Here is a 24,666-nt window from a genome sequence, read left to right as displayed (position 1 = left end):
GTAAGAAGACAATGGTGTGACAGGCATTTAAACTACAGTTACAACTACGGGAAAAAAATCTTTCAAGTCTATACAGAGGTATTTGGTTGGACTTCGCTTTTATAAATCACTGTCAACTGTTACAGTCTAGTGAGAAAAATAACAATTATATAACCAGCTAGGCACTAAGCAACTTCAGAGCTTTTTGCGTTGGTGTTAATTCTTTCACACTGAAATGATGCAGTACACAGTCAATTTCTAAAGACACCAAAGTGCACACCTTGACTCGCTCCTCGAATGGAACCACGAAGGGCAGCTCTGTCAGGATGGCCAGCTGTCTCTCCTCAGAAACAGACAGAGGCGGGGACTCCAAACCCACTGCAACACAGGGGAACACCTTCGTCAGGTTCTGCGCACACATGACCTCACTTCACCGCACTTCGCAGACATGGTGTTTTACTAACTGAAGGTCCATGGTGACCCCACATCCAGCATGTCCCAACAGCACTTGCTCACTTTCTGTTTCTGGTAATTCTTTCAATATTTCAAACTTTTTCATACTTACATTTGTTATGGTGATTTGTGATCAGTGATTACCAGCCACTGAAAACTCAGACGATGGTCAGCATCTTAGCTGAAAGTATTTTTAATGAAGGTATGTATGTATGCGATGCTACTGCATGCTTAACTTTTTTTTTTTTTTAAGTAGGCTCCACGCCCAGCACAGAGCCCAGTGTAGGGCCTGAACACGCAACCTGAGATCAAGACCGGAGCCGAGATTAAAGAGTCAGACGCTTAACCGACTGAGCCGCCCAGGTGCCCCTGCACACTAACTTTTACATGCACTAGAAAACCAAAAAACTTCGTTTGACTCATTTTGGGACATTCACTTTATTGCGGTGGTCTGGAGCCAAACCTGCCATGTCTCAGAGGTATGCCTGGAGTTTTCCTTTCCAGACTCATAAGGCTACACACTATATGGTTCCGTTTAAAAACATTCTGGAAAAGGCAAAGCTATCAGGACAAAAAACAAGTCAGTAGTTGCCAGGGGCTCTGGCTGGGGAAAGGGGCTACCTACAAAGGTGCATGAGATAATTTCTGGAGTGATGAATCTTTTCTATGTGGTTGATCACGGAGGCAGATGTTTACCAAAAATCACAGAACACTAGGGGCTCCTGGTGGCTCAGTGGGTTGAGCCTCCGACTCTTGATTTCGGCTCAGGTCATGATCTCAGGGTCGCGGGGATCATGCCCCGTGTTGGGCTTAAGAGTCTCTCTCCCTCTGCCCCTCCCCCACTAAAAAAAGTTTAAAAAAAATTTCAGAACAGTACATCAAAAAGAGTGGATTTCCCAGTATGTCAACAAGCGCCCACGACCCTGGGCTGAAGGAGAAATGTGCCAGGCCACAGAGAACTCACCGTCCAGGCTCGACTGCAGGGGGCCGATTCTCCCCATCCGCCGGAACCTCCACACGTGTCTGGAAGCCGGGACGTAGAGCTGGGTGACCTGTGGGGCCAGCAACTTGGCTTAGTGCATGCTCGTGCCCCGGCACGAGCTCTCACTGGCCACAACATGTGGACCACGTGGACGTTGTGCATACGTTACACGTCAGCCAGGTCCTGCTCTTTGACCTCATGTCCCCTTCGTGCATTCTCTCCTTGCTTGGCTGCCCGTTTACACTTTCACACTGTAACCGTTTTCCCTAATACATCCCAAGGAAATCTTAACTTGTTCTCTTTAATGCTGTATAATATCTGCATCTAGTAAACTGTCATAATATGACCATTTACAAATGAAAACACATCACACTTAAAGAATTAACAATTTCCTCTTATTACTAAATATTCAGTGTCTCCTAATTCTAAATACTTAGTTTGTCTGCATCGGTATCCCAGGAGGGCTGGGGTCCGTGGACATTCTGTTCAGCCCGAGGCTCTGCCTGCTCCCTCAGCCCTGGCTGTGGCCCCGGTCAGCTGTCCAGCAATGTTCCCGACCGTTGGATTTTGCTAGCTGCGTCCCCTCGGTCTTCACATGGGCTTCTAGGCCCTCCGTTTCCCTATAAATGTGCAATTACACCTAGAGGTGTCATCACATCCAACTTGGACTTTTGGCCAGAACACTTCACAGGCAGCATGTTCTCTCAAGAGGCACGTGTCTGGTTGCTGAGGTCGGCCCTGAGATCGAGAACTTCTGCCAAAACAGGAATCAATTATGCCACCAGATGCAGTTTGGCTCAGCTGCCATTTTTCCATAGCTGAGCCTTCTGGAGTCAAGCACCAGCACAGTGATCGACCCTCATCTGTGGGGGCCTCCAGCCCGGTCTCAGCAGGTCCCCGTGGGGTCTGCACCCCAGGGGCACTGCCTACTCATCACAGCCTGCAGACTGTGGGACCCCGGTTCATGCACTATTAGCTACTTCTACACCGAGAAGGCTCTCCCATCACCACTACTTGCTTAGCCTGAGCTACATAAAGTTCATAAAGGAAAGGCAGGCTCAGGGCATGACTCCTTTTTTCCAAGCCAGTCTCAAAATGAGGTGGTTCCTCTGCATCCCACAAGATGGCCAATCAAGTTCTTCTTTTTTGTATATTTACAAACTAGCAGATTTAAGTCTATTTGAGGTTCAGTTCACTGCACCTAGTCTGGAGGGTTGGAGCCGCCCATGGCTCCCGTGCCCTCCAGTGACAGAACGCCCCATCGTACCAAAGGCTGTTTCCTTTGGGTGGTAAGTGTTGTTCAGAGGCCCCCAGCCCCCGGGGTCTCGCTACAGGACGTCCAGCACTATAGGATGGGGCATGGTATCTCAGCCTAACCAGCGGGCACAGCTAGAAGCCATCCGCTTCAAGATCCATGCGGACGCAGCATCTGAACCTGGTGTCAAGATCTGTGCGGGGGGCGCCTGGGTGGCTCAGTCGGTTAAGCGGCTGCCTTCGGCTCAGGTCATGATCCTGGGGTCCTGGGATCAAGTCCCGCGTCAGGCTCCCTGCTCAGCAGAGAGCCTGCTTCTCCCTCTCTGCCTGCCTCTCTGCTTACTTGTGCTCTCTATCTCTCTGTCAAATAAAATAAAATCTTAAAAAAAAAAAAAAAAAAAAGATCTGTGCGGACGCAGCATCTGAACCTGGTGTAAAACACCACTGCTCTCCTTTCTTGAATGTCTCTTCGACACCCTCCACTCTCTGCCCCACCCAATCCCCAAGATTTTGAAATGAATACAATCATGCCTTTTTCTGACAAGAATGAAAATTCTGATTCGTCAGAAATTCACATAGTTCATGACCTTGTCAGTTAAATTTCTAAAAATATTTATACTATTGAATCTACTTTAGATTTAGATCTCAGTAATATTCAAATTTGTCTCTGTTCCTTTAGCAAATCAAGGTCATATTCCATCTCCTTTAAGTGCTAAATACACACTGATAATTATGACACCAATAAAAGCAAAATCTCTTGCAATCCCAACAAAGAACCACAAGGGTCCAATATAATTTGTAGTTAAAGGAGAAAATTAGGTTTAATAATAAACTCATGATGTATGTTTAAGTCAATGATACCGTTATATATTCTATGACCTAAGAATTAATAAAAAAGCTTACTGTTAATATTTAGTTAAATAATAAGTAATAAATGAAACAATTTAAAAGAACTTATCCTTCTCCCCAGAAAAATAAAAGCTGAAAAAATATGTTTAACAAAACATATTGGAAAGATTTTTCAGTAAACCTTATCTGCTTTAATATCTTCTTGTTCGGACAGCCAGTGGTTTGAAGGACAGAAATTTCTCCTTGTGTCTCTGGCCTTCAGCATTTTCACTAGATTGGTGATCACCTGCGGAGGAAGCACAGGGCTAAGTCACGGAACAAGCTCAGGAACGACCCCGGCACAAAGGTAGCAACAGCACCAGCCGGCACAGGATGGGGCGTGCTCCCCGCCACAGGCCTGAGGGCGCGGGGGCCTGGCCGCAAGGCCCGCCCTAGGCCACCGCAGATCAGGCCACAGAGAAGTACCTCATCCTGTGGTCACAAGAATGAATTTCAAGTACAAAGCAGTTAGTTACGTGCCAACGAAGGGAGGAAAATTATCAGGAAGATGTTAAAGGCAGACTACAAAGAAGGTAGTAATGAAGTTTTCAAACACAAATTTGGCAATGTATTAGCTCATGTGGGCTATAATGCAGGAAATCTCCAAGTATACAGCAATTTTGTAAAAATTTTTCCTACAGTAATAGCATTTCCTATTTTCCTGAAAAGACACTCTATCAGAGCACTCAGGGGAAAAAAGTGTCCTGGATGGATCTCTGACATCTGTCAAAAAAAGAAAAACAATTCTAGTATTTTCCTTATGTAAGTTTCTGGAGTCAGGCCTACTCTCACCTTAATTCTCCACAAACTCAGTCTAACTTCTTTCATAAAGCTTCCCCACACCAGCGCATCTGAACCGTTTCATTACTCCTTTTGCCATGAGCATTAGTCCTTCCCTGGCTATGCAGGAAACTCCCGATGAAGAAACTCCCGACTAACTACCTGGAAACCCAGCAGGTATCTGATGACTGACTTAGGATCAGTAATTAATTGTAAATTTAAAAATACATGATTAAAGAGAACGGATGGCACTGCCTATTTAAAAAAGACCCGATGATGGGACACCTGGGTGGCTCAGTCCTTTGAGCGTCCAACCTTGGATTTTGGCTCAGGTCATGATCTCAGGGTGGTGGAACTGAGCCCCACGGTGGCCTCTGCGTTCAGCGTGGAGTCCGCTTGAGATTTTCTCTCTCCCTCTGCCCCTCCCCCCACTCACGCACATGCTCAGTCTCTCAAAATAAATAAATAAAATCTTTAAAAAAGAAATTAAACAATAAAAAAGACCTGACGTTTTATATTAAATACAAATGTACTTCGTGATAAACCAACATAAAATTGTAAATCCAAAGTCTTAAACCTTTACAAACAGGATTTCATCACACAACTACTGTGTAGTTAAAGTAAGACTATGATGATGTTTTCTGAAAAAGTCAGCCAGGCCTCTACACACACTGCCTCTAATCAAGTAAAATATAATCTGGATAAGGAATTAGGATAAAATATAACTTGGGTAAGGAATAAAATTAGGATAATGCGATAAATTTCCACCAAATATACCCACAAGACAAACAAGATTGCATAATTTTAATTGTTAACAGAGATCTACCTTTAAAATTTCACAATTTGGCATCTATATACGATAGAAATACAAACGTTTATGACATGCAAATCCTGGTATTCAGGGATACCAAAAATTCTGTGTCCAACAAAAATGGGTGGGAAAAGGCCCTTGGTTGACACCTTAGACTCCTAGAATGTGGACACACCACTTGCATGAGATGCCCATGGACAGAGGAAAAAGTAATGCTCGCGCAGTTTGGCCACACAGACGAAACTACATCAGTACAAACGTCTCAGGATCTAGAATACAGCTTCCTGACTGATGGATATTTCTTACCAAGTGAACTGTAGAAAGTCTGTCCTAATACTACAGTAATATCCTTTTTGAATCAGCAGAAATGAGCTCAGGTTAGTTAACTCGCAGTTGGTTATCCTCAACTCTCGACACCCTGTTGTGCTTACTCAGGGGTTTATGGGTTTATGATTACTGATTTCAAGTGCATCTGAGGTAGACTAAGAACAGCCTAGTTTGGGGTTCTATCTGGTTAACTTTACGGTCATAACAAAGTATGGTCACTGACCTAATGCACTTACATCTCTGCTACGTGTGTGATCCTGTCTGGAACGAGTCCAGGTCAGTGCACACGGAGCACACCAAATAAACATTTGCTCTTCCAACAGCAGAGACTGAAGCACGATCATCTTGTATGAAGAATATCACAGCCCATCTTTCCACTTTCATAACCAGCTGTTATCAGTATTTTAAATAAGTTCACACTGAACAGACACTGGGCTGAAATTCACACATAATACACAACTCTTAAAAAAGACATGCTTTCTTTTTAAAGATTTATTTATTTATTTATTTGAGAGAGAGAATGAGATAGAGAGAGAGCATGAGAGGGGAGAGGATCAGAGGGAGAAGCCGACTCCCCGCTGAGCAGGGAGCCCGACGTGGGACTCGATCCCAGGACTCCAGGATCATGACCTGAGCCGAAGGCAGTCGCCTAACCAACTGAGCCACCCAGGCGCCCCAAAAGGCATGCTTTCTGACCAATATGTACACGTATTGATTTAATTGCACCCATTCACTTATGGGTTACGCACAGAGTGTCCCACTGGATGTTGACATCCCGTGGACTGACTTTCCCCACCGCACAGTGGAGGACACTCAGCTTTGCTGAAGGTAAGAGACTTGCTCCAAGGCTTGCCAAGGGGTAGGGCCAGGGCTGCCTAACTCCAGAATAAAACCTTTTATCCGCCTCCTGGCAGTCATCTTTTTTCAACCTATGGTTATGAGGTCATTTATTTTCTACAGGTCACAAATATTAAACTATCTATGAAGCAATTAATGTCATAACTTACTTTCTTCTTTTAAATTACTGTGAAATTAAAAATAAAAAGTTTCAATACAGGGCACCCCCTTTCTTACTTTCACATTTTAAGTATAGAAAAAGAAGTAATCACATATTACGTATAAATGTCCTGGTATCAGTGACCCTCTTTAAAAAAAAAAAAAGGAGAGAGAGAAGGAGGGAGGAAAAAGTGGGAGGCACCAAGTGACAGGGGCCTCAGGAGGTGTGTCAAGGATGAGCTGTCCAGAGCCACTGTGAAAAAGCAGGTCTTACCAGACTCGACAGCAAGCCAACCTTGAAGATGAGTCCTGGGCAGGATTACAAGAGAAAATAAAAGATACCTCACTAAATTTTAATTTCAAAAAAAATCAAATAATTTTTTAGTATAAATATACTGCAAATACTGCTTTTAAAAAAATGTATATCCAAACATTGGATGTATCCAAAATATATCCAAAATATTGCATAGGACATATTTTTATCTAAAAAAAGCATTTGTTATTTATCTGAAATTAAAATTTAACTGGGTGACACATTTTTATTTGCTAAACCTGGCAATACTAGCCCTGGACCAATTCCCAAAAAACTCTTTTAGAAATGTCAAATCCCATGTCTTAAATTCAACTAAAAACACTTTCCTCCTTCATTTAAACTAGTTCTCTTCTAAGTTTTAAAGAAAAATGCAAATTTTAAGAAACCGTGAAAATTTCGCAGAGTCCATTTGTTTGTTTTAAAGATTTATTTATTTGAGAGAGAGAGAGAGACAGCGAGAGAGGGAACACAAGCAGGGGGAGTGGGAGCGGGAGAAGCAGGCTTCCCGCGGAGCAGAGAGCCCGATGCGGGGCTCGATCCCAGGACCCCGGGATCATGACCTGAGCCGAAGGCAGACGCCCAGCAACTGAGCCACCCAGGCGCCCCCTGCAGAGTCCATTTGTGATGTCAAAACATTTTTGATCACATTCCCTTTCTCTGCACCCATTTTCAGGATCACACACTCAACTTCTACACAAATACTTAGTACTGAGAAGGAAAATATATTGAGGTAACTGCTAAAATTACAGAAACTGACTGAAGATTGTAAAAGGTAAGGAAAACCGGGGTCACAATTTTGAACTGGATCAACAGATAGGCAGTGTTGAGATCTGAAGGCAGTCTTCCAGTCAATTTTATTAAATTTTCTGGCACAGATATGCCTACCAAAGAAGACTGTTCCAGAACTGAAGGAATTTTAGATTTAAACAAGACCTAAGTCATGGATAAGTCCAATTTTGCAAACTGAGATCCAAGGTTATAAATTATCTGCCCAAAGTAACCTCTTTGTGCAGTGAGGCCTATGGTTCTTCACCCCTCCCTGCATACTGAAATCTCCTATTGATGAAGCCCATGCAGAGGCACCAGCAACGGCGAATTTAATTCCATTCATTTGAGGTGAAACCAGTCAACTGTTTGTAACTGTTCCCCAGGAGATCCTGGTATGTATGCAGTTACTCGAGAGCTAGCATGTTAAGAAATATGAAGATAAAACAGTAAACAAGCAAACACTGGAATAATTAGGTGTACCTAGCTCAATATACAGTTTCAACAGATTTCAATAGTTATAAATAGAACTTATTACATTTATTTGGTGTTTAACTCTAGTCGCCCACATCATGTTCTTCCACACTAGATCTAAACCTTAGACTATATACACGCTCAGTAACTCAAAAAACTATTTAAGTAAACATTCAGAAACACATGCAACTGCTATGCATCTTCTATTATTTACCATCTGATTTAAGACTAGGTGATATATGTAAACAGGCTCCCTGAACCCAACGTTAAAAAGATCAAGTAGGTGACTGCTTAGAAACGTAGAAACCGCTCATAAAAACCACCCTCGACAGCTGTCCCAGGTCAAGACGGCAAGTTAACAGGCACTGTTTCACAGGACCCCCGTGTGTTTCTGAGTGCACTGGCTACAACGATGACACGACATCCTAGTGACTGGAGGAGATGTGCTTACGCACCACATTTAGCTACACCATATACATAATCAGCATTGTATGTACATTAAACGGCTGAAGGCTACTGAGGGTAAAGTCTCACGTTTCTGAATGGAGATTCTTGACATCCAGTTAAATTATTGTAACCCCAAAAAAGTACATATAGTCCAAATTGTGAAAGGCAACTGCAAGACTAAATTACATTTAATATAAAATAATAATCTTTTTTTAAAATGCCTAGTTCTTTTTTTTTTTAAGATTTTACTTATTTATTTGACAGAGAGACACAGCGAGAGAGGGAACACGAGCAGGGGGAGCGGGAGAGGGAGAGGCAGGCTTCCCGTGGAGCAGGGAGCCCGATGTGGGGCTCGATCCCAGGACCCTGGGATCACGACCTGAGCCGAAGGCAGACGCTTAACAACTGAGCCACCCAGATGCCCCTAATAATCTCTTTTTATCTTAAATCGTATATGTAAAATCTGGTAAGTAAAATCAGACATCTTAGGTAATTCTTCAAGAAGTTCAATACAAAGTAGAGAATATAGCACATAATCTATGGGTACTTAAGTGTGGTCAATGTACAATGTGGTAAATGTAAATCCTGTGAGAATTTTTTACACGTCTGAGTTCCTAATGAAGAATATATAGATATGAAATACGAGAAACAGCAATAAAGCACCAGCCCCAAGAGCACCACCTCGCAGACCAGAATGACCGTTCCCCTAGAGTGAATGAAAAGTTTTGAGTGACCTCAGCAGTTGTTTTTCCGTCTTATGTGCTCTAATGGTACCGATCTCGTTTGTCTCAATGTGATTAGCTGAATGTTTGTCTTTTTCACCACGTAAAAGTGCTGAGAGAGCAAGGGCTGCGCCAACACCACTCACAATTCCCCAGCATGGGGTGGAATGAGCATTCCCTGGCGAGAGCGGCGCCTGAATCCACAGGGGCCATGAAGCGTCTGATGCAGGCTACCCATGTCAAAGGTGAACCAAGTTTTATAAAGCCCTTAGTTACTACTTGTGAAAGTTGGTGTATTTTTAAAAAACAGGATTCTCCAGAATGTTTAAAACACTACAAAATTATTTCTTAAAGTACCCATTTTATTTAGTAGTCAGAAACAAAAACCTTCAAAGATGGAAAAGGGCGCGAGGCAGCTCTACGAGAACAAGGGGTGTACTGTTTTGCTGAACACGGATACCTAATGGTGGCATGGGAGGGTTATGTTAGGGTGTGGTTGTTTTAATGTTCACTTTTTAAAAAACTCTTTCTGGAACTGAAAAATGAAATCAGCCACCGAGAAAGTGAACATCACTCACAACATAGACCTCTCTCTCCGCATATAGATGAGAACGGCCTGAAGAGTCTCCTTCCTGCTCCCCGATGCACCTTGTTACTTGCAGGTGGCTCCTATTTAGGCTGATAGCTGCACACAAAGGCATATCAAACAGGACTTCCTATCTCCTCATAGGGCTAAAGTAATTATAGCTATAAATTACACTTCAAGAGGAGTTTATAAATTTGATAAATGCATAAACTGTTTTAGCAGTGTCAATGCAGGGCTTAGCAACTGACCTCAATTCTTATACTGACAAAGAAAGATGACTCTATCCACTTAAAATTCTATGTTCTGTGACCAGCCAACAGAGCCTCTCACAGAAATTAGTTTGAAAGGACCATCATAAGACTGAAAAATGAAAATGGTTGGTGGTTGAAGAAGTCAGGTCTCATCATTTGCAATTCTGTCAAAATCAGTGGAAGGCAGGAAATCATTGGCAAAATGCTGTTACCTTCTTTGGTTGATTCTACCTTGAGTTCCTCAACACAAATGTGGCACTAAAATACACAAAAAATGCTAACATTCTATTTAGTACTTTTTGGAGGGGGAGGTAGAGCAGCAGCTGAGTTCAAGGGCCGGCTCTATCCCTGCCACCACCCCCAGCTGTGGGACCTCATCTTTAAAATGGAGTAATAACCGCACGTTCCTGGCAGAGTTACTGTGTTCAATGACTCAGTATATGTAAAGCTCTTACAATACTGTCTGGGACACAGGAACCACTGAGGGGGATTCTTTTTATCTTGTATTAAAGATAGTTTTTTCTTAAAAGAAAAACAGTAGTAGCTGAACCCTTCTCTACAACACAAAGACTGTACCTTAATTCTTCATTATTTTTAGGGCTCAGCTTACCATCAGGTAGTATCAAAAAGTTTGTTTTTGTTTTTTTACCCCCCAAAAAACAGGAATCCTGTTCAAAAAATTGTCTTCAAACAATACTGTCCTAAACTCAGAAGGTCTTTGTTAACAACTCAATTTCAAACCTAAAACAATCCCATACCTAAAAAGTGGACCTTCTCCTTAATTCCTAAAACCTTCAATCCTTAATCAAGTGGTAATGAGTCATTTTGAGGCGTAAGAAAACATCCACTACAAAACTTTCGTTTAATGCTTAAGTAAAATAAAATAGGGCCAGGGGAAAATACCGACTACAGCATTATTAAATCCTGAGATTTCTAGGTCCTAAAGATAAGCCTGTCATATGAAAATTATGAAATTCTCAATAGGTGCTATAAAATAAGATTATCTGATACTGTACACAAAACCTGATATCCTACATAATGGAAAGCTTTATTAACAAAGATCCCAGAGTTTAATTAAATACTTGAAGAAAAACACATATGCTACCACAATATACATATCCAGCCAAGTTTACCTAAGAATTATAAGTTTGAAATAGGTTAGGTAGATTATTTTTAACTTAAAAAGTTGCAAAACTGTCCATCTTTAAGAATGGATATATTAAGGGTTCAGCATGTGCCCTTTAAAGTTTACTTGGGAATATAGAGATAGGTAATTAAAATAAATTGTGCAAACATATATTACATCAATCTGCACAAATTATAAATTCAATGATGCATTAGTACTGTGTTCAGTGCAATCAAAACATTATCAGTTACTCTCACTGCTACTAATGCTCATGCTCATAAGTGAAATGTGTTGTAAAATCAGGCAGAATGGGCTGGACAGAGACTATCGTGCACTCGTCGGATGAATAAGCAGTCCTTAATTAGCCCATCAGGTTAAGTGCAAGCATTAATGGGCCTTTCCTAAAGTCTAGCTTGACATCTTTCTCCAAACATGGCCAAGAAGAAAGTTCCATTAGCAATATTAATACAAGCTTAGTTGATCATTTTCATTCAATTAACTTCTTTCAATTAAATAGATAGCTTGACAAAAGCAGTGATAAAAGACCTGAAGGGACAGCTGATGACTCGAACTGCACATTAGTGTGCGAGGGGTCGCGGGTATTAAACGGACTGTAAATCCAGCATTCAATTTGGAAAATGCACTTCTTCTGCTCTCACTCCTTTAATGAGCGATTTTAGCTGACTAGATATGTTTGCTGCAGAAATTTCATGGCAAGTCAAGCACCCTTTTTCTTTTCTTTTTTTCTACCCCACAGTTACAGTCTCAGCAGTGGTGACTTCCTGCCAGTGCTCCAGCCACAGTAACTCATAACTTCTCTTTCAGCATGGTTAGAAGTGAAGGTATTCTAAAATAATTTATATGCAACTTGCATTACATTAATGACCTTATCCCCCACCTTTGCTAATCAATTTCTGAAAAGATTAAAAAAATAAAATCTGTAAGAGATCGTTTAGTGAAAAATGAAAATATTTAAAAATTTGATTTATAATTCATTTTCTCAAAGTACTTAGAGCAACTTATAAAAGATGCATGTAACAATGTAAAAACAAGGGTTTCAAAGAAGGCAAAAGTAAAATGAAAATGAACTTTTCTTCATTTAAAAACATTCTGCAAATTAAAAATTATGCCTAAAACAAAGCTGTACTTCTATTCTTTTGAGTCAAGTCAGAACACATTTGTACATTATTTGACCTCAGTAAACACATGCATACACACACAAAAACCCATATACTCTATACCTTAAATAATTGAATCCATCGTTTCTGTTCCATCTGTATACATTGTTGCATTTCAGAATTAGTTGTAACTCCAATACTTTGAAATGCTGTAATATATTCTTCTCGAACTTCTGGTTTTGTTTCTGGATAAGCCAACTTGATGATCCCTAGGCAGGCGTCTCGAAGGCAGCGAGACAACATTATCAGCTCTTCTAGAGTAAAAGGCATCATTGATGATTGTCTTTGACCTACAACTGGAAAACATAATCCAATATTCTATCATACTTGGGTTTTGTTGTTGTTGTTTTTTTTTTAATTTCTTAACACAGTAAAAGACTTAAGAGGCTTAAAACTTCTCTATCATCTGTGAAAACAGATAGGCCATGAAGCCAGCAAAAAACAAAACTCTTACCTTCTATGGGATCTCCAAAGAATTCATTGTCATGTATGGAAATTAGCGAGTGACTGAACAGAGAGCTAAACAGGTAGAAGAGAGGGATGATCCGACTGGAGTCTTCCAAAGACATCGGAGAACCCCTAGAGATCACCTGGAGCAGCGGCACCATAGACCTTGAAATGACAGAAAGAAATGATTTTAAGGTTAGTTTTGATTTGGGAATGAATTAAGACATGACATCAGACAAACATAATCAGGGAAAATAACATTCATATTAGCAATTAAACTACTTAAAGCGAAGGTAAAGTCCTTCTAACAATATGTGTTCATAAACAGCTTAAGTTAGAAAGCGGGACACCAAGCCAGCACTCTTTCCTAGTGTTCCTGCCACCACGGTCACCCGGACGAAAGCAGTTACTGAGCGTGCGCCAGTGGTCCCCAGCCAGAGGGTTAGAGTAAGTAATGCCACTTTTATGTGGAAAGCCACCCCCTCGCCTCTCTCTACTTAACATATTTAACAAAGTATCATGCTGGTCTAACATGAACAATTTATCCAGCTACTTACATTTAGGAACATTCAAAACTGTTGCGTATTGAACCTTGATAAAACATTCAGGAATAGTTTCCCCTCTTGTATACTGGGCCTTGTTTCTATGAGCCACATTTATTTACCAGCTCCTGTTACCACTCCCACTTTTACCAGGAGTCCTGAGACATCCTGGAATAGCTCTAAAAAGTAAGGCGATCTTTAGAGAGCCCTGTCGTCTCTCTCACGTGTTAAGAGCTGTGAGCTATTAAATTTACTTCTCCCACCTAGAATCTGTTCCCTTGGTTAAATGTGGCTCCTTGTCTTGTTGAACATTCAGTAACCAGAGGTTCACCTGTAAGCTCTTTCCAATCTATAAAGCCCCACGGTCCCTTACAGCATTTCCTATCCGTCCTGAGCTGGCAAATGTTGTGGGCAAGATCACTCTCTGATCTTTGAATCTTGGATGTCTATTTCTACAAAACCACAGACATAGATAAGATGCGCTATGACCAGGAGTAAGGACCCACAAATTATCAACTGGTTGCCCACCACTGCCAAAAGTTATGTGAGAGCAAGGCAGAAGTTAAGGCCAGGCAAATGTTCTCTCATCCCTAGTGTGGCTTTGGTGAATGGGCCTGAGCCACCTGGAGCTTTAGATCTCGACGGTGCCCACTTCAGGGGAGAGCACTGCCACCAACAGCACTGTGAGGTCAGGGACCCAGATGTGTAGCCTGAGCTCCACTGTCATGCAGAAGAAACGTACTCTGACCATCTTTCTACGCATCCCGACTCTGAACGTGCCCTGTCGCGTGCCGCCCCTGCACTTACACGAGCTGAGTGGAGCAATGGATGAAAGTGGTCTGTCCAAAATAAAAACGCAGTGAGGACATATAAAAAGGGACAAAGTACAACTGTCCTACCTCATGGCCAAAGCCGGGATGGCAGAAAAAGGCTCGTTACGTTAGGATAAAAGAGGCATGGGGGCTCCCTTTGAACTGGCAACTCTTGAGAGGGCAGGAACCCTCTTCCACCTCCTGAGTTATTCCCCACCAAGCCTAGTACCGGGCCAGTCACCCAATAAAATTGTGTTGACATACAGAAAAAGAACAGTTTAATGTCATGTTTCACTGATAGTAGTAAAAATGGTCTGTATCTCTTGGTTCCCTCGCAGAACTACACAAACAATAGAGGAGAGTGATGAGCAAATGCTATTCAGGGGGACACGGTCCAGGTCGAGTTAGAGAAGAGCGGCAAGCCAGCCTCCTCCTGCTGTCACCCATTGCCAGCCCTGGCACTCCACCATCACCAGCAGTTAGGCCCATACATGTCAGTGTTCAACACTCTCACTCTGGGGTTCCCTAAGACACGATGAGGCAATTACTCAGCCTTAGTTTATTGTTTCTCTTTAACCCCCATAAGGTAAAGAAAAGGAATGAATCATTTTCATTTAAATGACAGAAAATGTCATTTAAATGACAGGAGGGTCAGATGTGTGCCTGTGGTCTCCTCCAGGAGAGACATAAAGGAAGCTTATGTTTTTTGATTCTCTGCTGGCCACTCTTCCTGCCATAAACATGGACTCAAATATTCCTCGGAAAACAAGTCAATCTCAAAGACTTATGAGCAAATAAAAAGTCCATAATTTACTGTAATGGAAAAGACACTGCTTCAGAACTCGGAGAGTTGGCTGGTACGCAAGCATCCCTGAGACCACAGGTAACTCCTTGCCTCTGGACACAGCCTCCGCAGGACGGCTCCCACGCTACGTTTGCGGCAACCATGTCCCTTTCCACGAGAGTTTCTCTCCTACAGAAATTGCTACTGAATGCTTTCTTGTTGAGAAAGAATTTTAAGAGTACCACTTAGACTACCGTAAGTACTACTTACTACTAGTGTCAATGTGACAAGAAATGGGCAATTCATAGTCAAAACAGTCTACACAGAGTTAAAGACAAGAAGGCCCCGTGCCAGCTCATGAGAAGCTTTGGTAACGGGATGTCCAACAGCAAAGACGAACCAGCAGTCCACGTGCTCCTGCATCTTCAGCTGCACCTCAGTCACCCTGGAGCCTGGGAGGTCACCACCCCTGGGCTTCTAACCCACGCCACCAGCACGTCACAGGGGTCAATAAGGAAACGCACACTTTGTCATGCTCCTGTGATGACCTCTGTGCTCGCCCGAACGTATAAGTCCCAGTGTAAGTCGTGTTATGAAACTATTTCCTAATTAACTGAATGCCAGTTTCAGAAAAATCAGGCATTTCAATTTGAAATCTTATTCCAATAGTAAATTCAAGAAACTTACATTGTATTAATACAATCCTAATATATATCCCATCATACATTTCTTGAGGGACTTTAATCAAATAAGTAAAGTGAGACCCAAATTCTCAAATTGTTTTTAAGAAATAATGAGTTTAAAAAATTCTGTATAACTTTACAAACTTATAAAGTAATACTGACAGTTTAATATAATTAACAATACCTCATTTTTCTTTCACACACCATGACTCCATTTCCTTACCAAGAGACCAACGCCATAAACAAATAGGCAATCAGCCGTGGCGGGGTCTGAGTTGCTGAGCTGAAACACTCTGAGGCCAATGACAATTTCCTATATCCCAACGATCCCTGATCTTTTGCACTAAACAAACCTGTCATAGGCCGAGGCTGGCATAGTCATAAGTGGCTGAAAGGCACCAGAGAAACAAACAAAACATACACAAAACCTTACATTTTAATTTGAAAATGAAGGGGTGTAAAAGGATTTTTCTGGACGTTAAGGCATGTCCCCTCTGCCTCCCCCTGTTCATTTCCCCTTTTTAAGTGTCCACAGCCACTGTGGCATCAGTACTCGCTTTGGAGGCGTGGACATTAAATGAGGAAAACCAAGCACGTCACTCAAAGTGATGCTACTCATAAACCGACATTCCCTTTTATTAGAAGAGGAGTTTGTGCAGATGACCCGAATGCCCGCTCCTGCTGCAGAGGAGCGCCCGTGAGACAAAGCACCAGCGTGAGGGTCCTTTCTGCACACCACCGTCTGACATGCCACAGACCCAATCAGCGCGTGTTCACAGTCTGGACACCCCACCCTCACGCACCAGAAATTCCTTCAACCGCCTGTCAGGAAAGAAAGGGATGAAGGGACGGAAGCGGGAGAGGGTGCGGGGAGAGGGGGAGACGGACAAAGACAGACAGACACTCCCTTCCAAACTCTTGCCCTACAACCTGCCCTAGAAGACACGGGGCGAGAGGTGTCTTTCCTTCATTGGACTGCAGACCTCTGTGATTACTAACATAGTTAGTTGTATTTCAGAAGTTTAGTCTCTGGTTGCTGGAGTCACACACTCATCTTTCCCTATTACAGCAGAGGGGAGTTAGCTTGGACTCCTGATAGAGGAGGATTCAACGAGGCACTAGGCTAGGTCAGCTCACCACGAAGGATGTTTGAATGTTAAATTTTCTGTTCAGTTCACAGTCAATTAAAATATGCATATTAAAGATTCCAGACTTCAAGTTACATAATGATTCATATAAGAAAAACCAAATTACATAAATAAAAAGTTTCAAAAACCAGTTTCTTCAACATTTAGTATGTTTTAATGTCTACAGTGAGGTTAAATTTGCTTCAACTCTGTGTTTTCACTATCAGAAACATATGAAAGTCATATGGTTTTTAAAAAATGAGGATATTAAAAACAAATCTACTCTCAGATAAAGCCATACTCTTAATGTGTACAAACTATAAAATTAGGCATTAATTTTCTCCTTTTTATGAAATTGAGACCATCTAGAATTTTTCTTACATAAAATAAGTAGTACTTTAAAATACCATCTTAGAATATTTTTAATTAGGTTGCCACTTTCCATGTACATAAGCTCAATTTGTAAGTCCATGTGATACATACCCTGTGATCATCCGTGTTGTCATAGAAGAGATGAGAAACCAAAGGTGTCTCAGAAACCTGGCATTAAAGGCTAAACTGTAGAGAAGCCTAAAAAGGGAATGGGGAAAAATAAGTGAGAATAAGCAGATATTCATTCAACATATTTCTTCAAAATTCAAGAAAGCTATAAACTGATGACAGTATATAATTCAGAAAATGTCTGTATGAAGCCCACAAACAGCATGCTTCCTGCACCAGGCTGCTTGCTGGGGTTGGGGGTGACTGGGAAACATTCCTGCACCGGGAGCTCTAGAAGGCATCAGGCCACGTGTGCTGTTCCCGAGCTCGGCAGTCCTGAGCTGGGGACGTGAGGTCCATGTCACGAGAAAGAGACGGGCTGCTCTAAAGCACAAGGTGAGTTTGCTCACCCTCTGGGTACATGTTATATTAATATGCTATAATATTATATGGTACTAATATTACTAATCATACATCTAAAAATTTTTAAATACTAATTTTAAGTCACCATTCTTGAAACAAACACATAAAGATGTGTTTTTAAATGCTTAACTAGCATCTCAAATAGAATTCAGATCTAAAAGTACATTTTAAAGGTCTTTAAAAGCCCTCCTGTATAAAACCAATTCGATTAAAAAGACTAAGAATCAGGGCGCCTGGGTGGCTCAGTCGTTAAGCATATGCCTTCGGCTTGGGTCACGATCCCAGGGTCCTGGGATCGAGCCCCGCATCGGGCTCCCTGCTCCGCGGGAAGCCTGCTTCTCCCTCTCCTACTCCCTCTGCTTGTGTTCCCTCTCCGGCTGTCTCTCTGTCAAATAAATAAAATCTTTAAAAAAAAAAAAAAGACTAAAAATCTTTGTGGATAAAGGGCAGAAGTTTAGGGGCACCTGGGTGGTGCAGTCGGCTGAGTTCCCAACTCTTGGTTTCGGCCTGGGTCATGATCTCAGGGTTGTGAGATTGGGCTCCATGCTCAGTGTGAAGTCTGCTTGAGACTCTCTCTCTCTGCCCCTCCCCCCCCCGCACTCTCCTCTCTGTCTCAAATAAATAAATCTTAAAAAAAAAAGGCAGAAGTTCATTTAACTTTAAGTCTGTGTGGTATATTGCATTTTTGTAATAGGATATACTTTCTCATCACAGTGTTATCAGAAAAAAAACCCCTGCATAAAACATTTTTAGAAGCGTACGAGTCAAGGGATGCCTGGGTGGCTCAGCCCATTAAGCGTCTGCCTTCGGCTCAGGTCATGATCTTAGGGTCCTGAGATCGAGTCCCGTGTAAGGTTCCCTGCTCAGCGGGAAGCCTGCTTCTCCCTCTCCCTCTGCCTGCCGCTCCCATTGCTTGTGCTCTCTCTCCCCTTCTCTGTGTGTCAAATAAATAAAATCTTAAAAAAAAAGTGTACGAGTCAAAAATTAAATTTCAAACTTATGAGACTACACCACAGTAAAAAAAGTTTAGGATAGTAGGAAAACTTGGCTTTGAGAAAGGAGTGTCACCTTACTCTAGAATCACCTTAGAAGAAACGAGAAAGCAGAAGAGCAGAAACAGGGGGGTTAGGTGAGCAGAACCAGAGGATATAAACATTGTCAGTGCAAGTAGAGGGTGTGTTAGGAATGATCCCAGAATGAAAACGTGCAGAGAAAAATGCCGTGAGGACAGAATCCCACGTTTTAAATATCTGCAAATCATATACTTTCTGTGGGATGCTGGAGCTAATACTGAGTCGCTGATTTTCACGGTGGAAGAGCTCAGGGCTTGACTTCTACCCCCAAGGTGTAAAGCCAGCTTGTGGTGAGAACAAGCATAGGCTCCTGAGTCCCAGAGGGCTCTTCTGTCTCCTCAGTGGTGCAGCCACTGGCCCCTGGGAACTCCTGAGACCACTTCTACTTCTCTTAAGAAACGGCCATCAACAACAACCGGATGGTCTCACTAAAAACACTCTGCAGTGTGCATCCCCAGCTCTCCTCGCATGTAATTGTCATAGTTACTGTAACTCTTATAGTGAATGGAATATATGGTATTTGTAACAGACTACATTTTACACGGAATGTATTAATTTAAATGAACAGTTTAGATAGTGAGTCATTTATCAATACAAATCTCTCAAAATTGGTTAATCAAGTATTTTCCTACATTCCATCCAAAATATCAGATATATTCTTCAGTACTGGCATTTTTTTTTAGAAGATTTTATTTATTTACTTGACAGAGAGAGACACAGCGAGAGAGGGAACACAAGCAGGGGGAGTGGGAGAGGGAGAAGGAGGCCTCCCCGCAGAGCAGGGAGCACGATGCGGGGGCTCGATCCCAGGACCCTGGGATCATGACCTGAGCCGAAGGCAGACACTTAACTGAGCCAGCGAGGTGCCCCAGTATTGGCATTTTCTGAGTACACAATAGGGATTATGGAGGACTGGTTTTAAAAAATCCAATCTCATTTTAGGGCAGTGCATTCTGAGAAGTCCAAATGGCCATAAAAGCACAGTCATTTACAAACCAGCGAGAGCAGGAAAGAATGCGTGGAGCTGACTGGGAATCCTGAAACCTCGGCTACGGAGAGTCTCTTACGTCACTCCGTCCACCCGCTCTGCAATGCCACTGAGGCCACAAGCGATCTGTGTTCTCAGGATGTGGAAGGGCTGCAGCTCAGACATAATGATGATTCTAGGAGGGGGTTGGGTCTGTCACAAGTCGTGCTGGCACAAACTGGTAACAACACCACCCTCATTCTTAAGAAAGCTCAGCTGGGTGAGTCTCAAAAGTAGTTAGAGAAATGTAAACACCATGTTCTCCAACATGCTGAATCTCTGTCATTAATGTCTAAGCAAATTCCCACCTAAACTTTCCACTTCCCAAAACAAAAAGACTCCCCTGTTGTGCACCTGAGCTGTACTGGAAGACAGGACTACGAGCCCATCTCTGAATACTTAAAATGCTGGCGACACCCAACACGTAGCGAATGTTAAATTTGACTTTCCTGCCTTTATGGACCTTTATATACTATGAAGGATGTCCAAACAACCACAGGTAAAACACACATCCTAAGCCCAACTCCTGAAAAAACAAAAGAATTTAGAAGGTAGTATTTGCTTGCCTTATTTCTGTTCCATCAAGAAACTGAGTTCTTTTATTTTTTAAAGATTTTATTTACTCATTTCAGACACAGAGATACGGAGAGAGAGAGAGCATGAGGAGGGGGAGAGGCGGAGGGAGAGGGAGAAGCAGACTCCCCGCTGAGCCAGGAGCCCAATGTGGGGCTCGATCCCAGGACCCTGGGCTCATGGCCTGAGTCAAAGGCAGACGCTTCACCATCTGAGCCACCCAGGCACCCCAAGAAACTGAGTTCTTTTTAAAAAATGAATTATCTAGTATAGTTTTACGGACAGCAATAAGATTTCTTAAAATTATGTTATATATAAATAGTAAAACTTAGCACCTAAGAAATCTGAGAAATTACATTTTTTTTAAAGATTTTATTTATTTATTTGACAGAAAGAAATAGCGAGAGCAGGAACACAAGCAGGGGGAGTGGGAGAGGGAGAAGCAGGCTTCCCGTGGAGCAGGGAGCCTGATGAGGGGCTCGATCCCAGGACCCTGGGATCATGACCTGAGCTGAAGGCAGATGCTTAACTGACTGAGCCACCCAGGCGCCCCCCCACCTTTTTTAGAAATTACATATTTTCAATGTATGTCTCCTTTGCTCTTTTTTTTCTTTTTAAAATTTTTTTAAAGATTTTTATTTATTTATTCGACAGAGAGAGAGGGAGATACAGTGAGAGGGGGAACACAAGCAGGGGAGTGGGAGAGGGAGAAGCAGGCTTCCCGTGGAGCAGGGAGCCCGATGTGGGGCTCCATCCCAGGACCTCGGGATCACGACGCTCTTTTTTCTTAAGAGCAACACAACAATACAGTCTAAGAGCATTAGCAACATTCCATCCATCTCCCCAGAAATAACCAAACTTAATGCCCGGAGATAAGTCCCCTAGATCCTATGTGGATACACATAAGCAGAAATGGGCCCTCCCGGTATATACTCTCTTAGAACAGTTTTCTCCTTAAGATTGTAATTACCATCTCTCCACAGAAATATATACATATATGTATTTCTGAAACACCATTTTAAGGGCTACGTATTTCAAAAGTTACATTTCAAGCTAACTTTGAAACAATTGTATTTCAATCCTTCAACAGGCAAAAGGAAAACAAATTATTAAACATTTTTATAAATTACTGAAGGTTATTTAGTTTGGAGCTTTATTGCTAAAAGGTAAAGAAGTAATCCGTTCTTTATGTATACTGGAATATATTAAGAATTACCCACTAAGTTTTATTTAGCTGAGATAACCCTATGAGTTACTTAGTAAAGGGCGACCTTTCCAACCCGAGTCATAAATTCGGGTCAGCTGTCCGCAGGGACTCTTTAAGTCATTAGAGAGAACAGAGTGGAGGGTACAGTGCACATGCAGGAAGGAGAGGTGTTCTCAGACACCGGAAGGTGTCCCAGGTAAAAGAAACAGGACTAGTTTGGTCCTGTTTACCACAAAGACCATGCCTCTCTTGTAGCACACAAGCAGAGACCTAATACTCTGTTTTCCTGCTGAAAGTATCACTTGTTTGACAAAAGCAATATTAAAACACACATACAACATTTCACCTCTGAGATAAGATGAAAAATACATTCTAAATTTCCTTTATCATTACAAAAATTTTAAGACATATTTCAGTTTCAGGCAACTTGCCAAACAATTTCTCTTCACAGACCACTGAAAACTACAAAGAGAAGCCCCAGACACAGCTCTGTTCAGTCAACGTTCCAGTGCTCAAAGCACAACCAGGTCACACAGACGGTGCCCTTTCTCCTGACAACTGCTTTTATTTAAGAGTGAACAGACTTGAAAACGGAACTTTCCCTCATACTACAGTTTCACTAAAATGAATCATTATGTTGGATGCTTTCCTTACTATTTCTTACGACTACTCTTAAAAAGTACATGTAAGAAGATCAATACAGGCTGCATGCGTGCTTTTTCCAAGTTGACTTGTGCTTCCTGTGAATCACTCATAAATGTTTAGAAAATTCTCAGCAAGTTTCAAAAATCACTTATTGCTAAGTCTGACCAAATCAAGACCACTTACTAATTTGATGGGTCTAACAATGATTATCAATTAGTTTATAATCTATATATGACTTCAAAATAGATTTAATAATAAAATCATTATATATTGAAATGTTTAAAAGCTCACAAATCTTACTTGGCCTCTATCATAGAATATTCTAACATGAATCAAAAGCAAATTAAATGTATTGATTATACTGAAAATATCACTGATAATAAAAGCAAGCATGAAATTACATGCAAAAAGTAAATTTCTCTATGTAAGTATCCAGGCTCAATAGTTTCAAAAGAAATTATAAAAATTTGTTTACAAAAACATGAGCAGTATAATCTGCAATAAAAAACAAAACACAAATTCCTATTTTTCCCCACTGAAGTCCTGTGCATACTCACACTATCTCAAATTATTACAGACACGAACTTGTGAACCAGAGCTAAAGAACGTCCATTACCACATGCACGTGACAGCACCCAGAAAACAGGACAACAGCCATGCGCTTGCCGGCACAGGATTATCTAAACCACGATTCAAAACATAAAATACAATTAAGTTGGCTCATTCTATTAGGTTTTGTTGCAATAAAACTGATCTGTGAGGCCTTGTGATTGGATGTATCTTCAAGAAAACCACTGGCAAATTATAATAGCAACCTCTGTGATTCCTAAAACACTATCTTTTAAAATTCCATTTCCAAGGTTTTAGAAGTCCGTGCAGCAGAAGAGCTGAGTGCCGAGAACACGTCCGTGTAGTGCCCGCACTCTAAGCCCCACTCCTGACATCAGCACTAACGGAAGTGCCTGCCATACAGTGAAAGCATCCCTGCAGGTTGGGAATTACAGGTGAGATGTCGGTGACTCCGTGAGGCCTCTGACACATGGTGACCACAGCGTGAATCCAGCAGACAACCGACCCAATAAAGGTCAGACGAGGGGGGAAGATGCGTTTTGGACAGAGCCCAGCAGCGGCAAGAGGGGGAGGCAGAAAGTCAGCGCAAGCACGGCTGGGGCAGAGAGGTAACCACACACTCGGTAAGTGAAGGATACACAACAAACTGATCAACTACGGAGTGTGAATTTTTTCCTGAAAGCAAAGGGGATGCACTGGCAGATGTCTAAGTAGGAGATTAACAGGCTTACGTTTTGGACAATTCAGTTTTGGCAAAACAGAGCACAAGAACATAGCACTCACACGTCACCGTGACTGGACGCACGTGTGCAATCACCGAGAAAGGAACGAGTCTAAGCCTAAACTCTATAGCAACTCCGTCCAACAGAACTTCTGTGGCGCTGGGAATGGTCCGTGCCGTCTAACACGGTGGCCACTGACCAGCCACACGCTGGCCACTACGCGCTTGAAATGTGGCGAGCTGTGTGGCCGAGGACCTGGGTTTGTACTTCCATTTAACTGTAATTAATTTACAATAAAGTAGGCACATTTTGCTACTGGCCCCCCCAGCATAACCCCCAGGTTTTGGGGAGAGATGCTGAACTCAATCTTAGGCAATATGGAAGGGGTCTGAGGACAGCCCCTGTTGAACAGCTAAATAGGAGTCTGGAGCTCCAGAAAGTGGTTGAAGCCACTTCTATCACCCAGATAATCAACTGAGTAGAAAAAAACAAAGAAACTGAAGGGAAAAGAAGTCGAACAAGTTGAGGAAACACTGAAACACAGAGACAAAGAAGAGCCCATGGAGGAAACAAAAAGAGAAGCCCCGCAGCAAAGGGAAATTCATGAGAACGGCACCCGCAAAGGTCACAGGGGAAGGAGGTTTGGGAAGAGGAAGGGCAACCACGCAGATGACCACGGAGGGCCAGGCTTGCTAGGGGGGCTAGGGGGGGCCTGTGGGTGTGCCCCCTCCAGCAGAGCAGGGTGAGGCGTGACCAGAGGCAGGGCAAACAGAGGGGCAGTTCTCAGCTCTACCTGTAACACTTGTGAACAGCACAAATCCATCGATGACACACTAACCTACTGCCTGCCAACTCGCATTCTAAGTCAGGCGGGGTTAAAGCCTAGCACGGCCCAGCGGCCGCCCTCACAAGGCCACGTAAGTGCCCACCTTTCTGGGTTTAGTTCTCTGGATACTGGGACACTGCCTTCTTGTTTTCCATCTCGCAATACAACCATGTAGCATTTATTCATAGTAAAAATAGTGAATAGATTTTCTTAAGGAAAAAATAAATTTATATCCAAGTATTTATTCAGAGTCCCAATGGCAGGATCTACAAATTTTCTCTCATAAAAGGAGCTGGCTGGGGCGCCTGGGTGGCTCAGTTGGGTTAAGCGACTGCCTTCAGCTCAGGTCATGATCCTGGAGTCCAGGGATCGAGTCCCGCATCGGGCTCCCTG

At 42.4% G+C, this 24,666-nt stretch overlaps 1 protein-coding gene across 1 annotated transcript in view; it reads right to left on the bottom strand.

Moving 5' to 3' along the window:
- The window catches only part of UBE3C (ubiquitin protein ligase E3C), a 115,911-nt gene that overhangs the window by 47,924 nt on the left and 43,321 nt on the right, over positions 1–24,666 (bottom strand). Inside the window, exons 11-16 of the mRNA XM_028092403.2 lie at positions 17,211–17,297; positions 12,787–12,944; positions 12,396–12,628; positions 3,699–3,803; positions 1,397–1,484; positions 260–357 (exon numbers count right to left, since the gene is read on the bottom strand). Of these exons, the coding sequence (XP_027948204.1) occupies positions 260–357; positions 1,397–1,484; positions 3,699–3,803; positions 12,396–12,628; positions 12,787–12,944; positions 17,211–17,297 (769 nt within the window). The remainder of the gene's footprint in view (positions 1–259; positions 358–1,396; positions 1,485–3,698; positions 3,804–12,395; positions 12,629–12,786; positions 12,945–17,210; positions 17,298–24,666) is intronic.

Source organism: Eumetopias jubatus, unplaced genomic scaffold (assembly GCF_037043125.1).
Source record: "Eumetopias jubatus isolate StellerSeaLion01/CBP00866 unplaced genomic scaffold, mEumJub1_p1.0 scaffold_14, whole genome shotgun sequence".
NCBI lineage: Eukaryota > Metazoa > Chordata > Mammalia > Carnivora > Otariidae > Eumetopias > Eumetopias jubatus.
The sequence above is the reverse complement of the archived record's forward strand: the minus strand, read 5'-3'. Positions and strand labels throughout refer to the sequence as shown.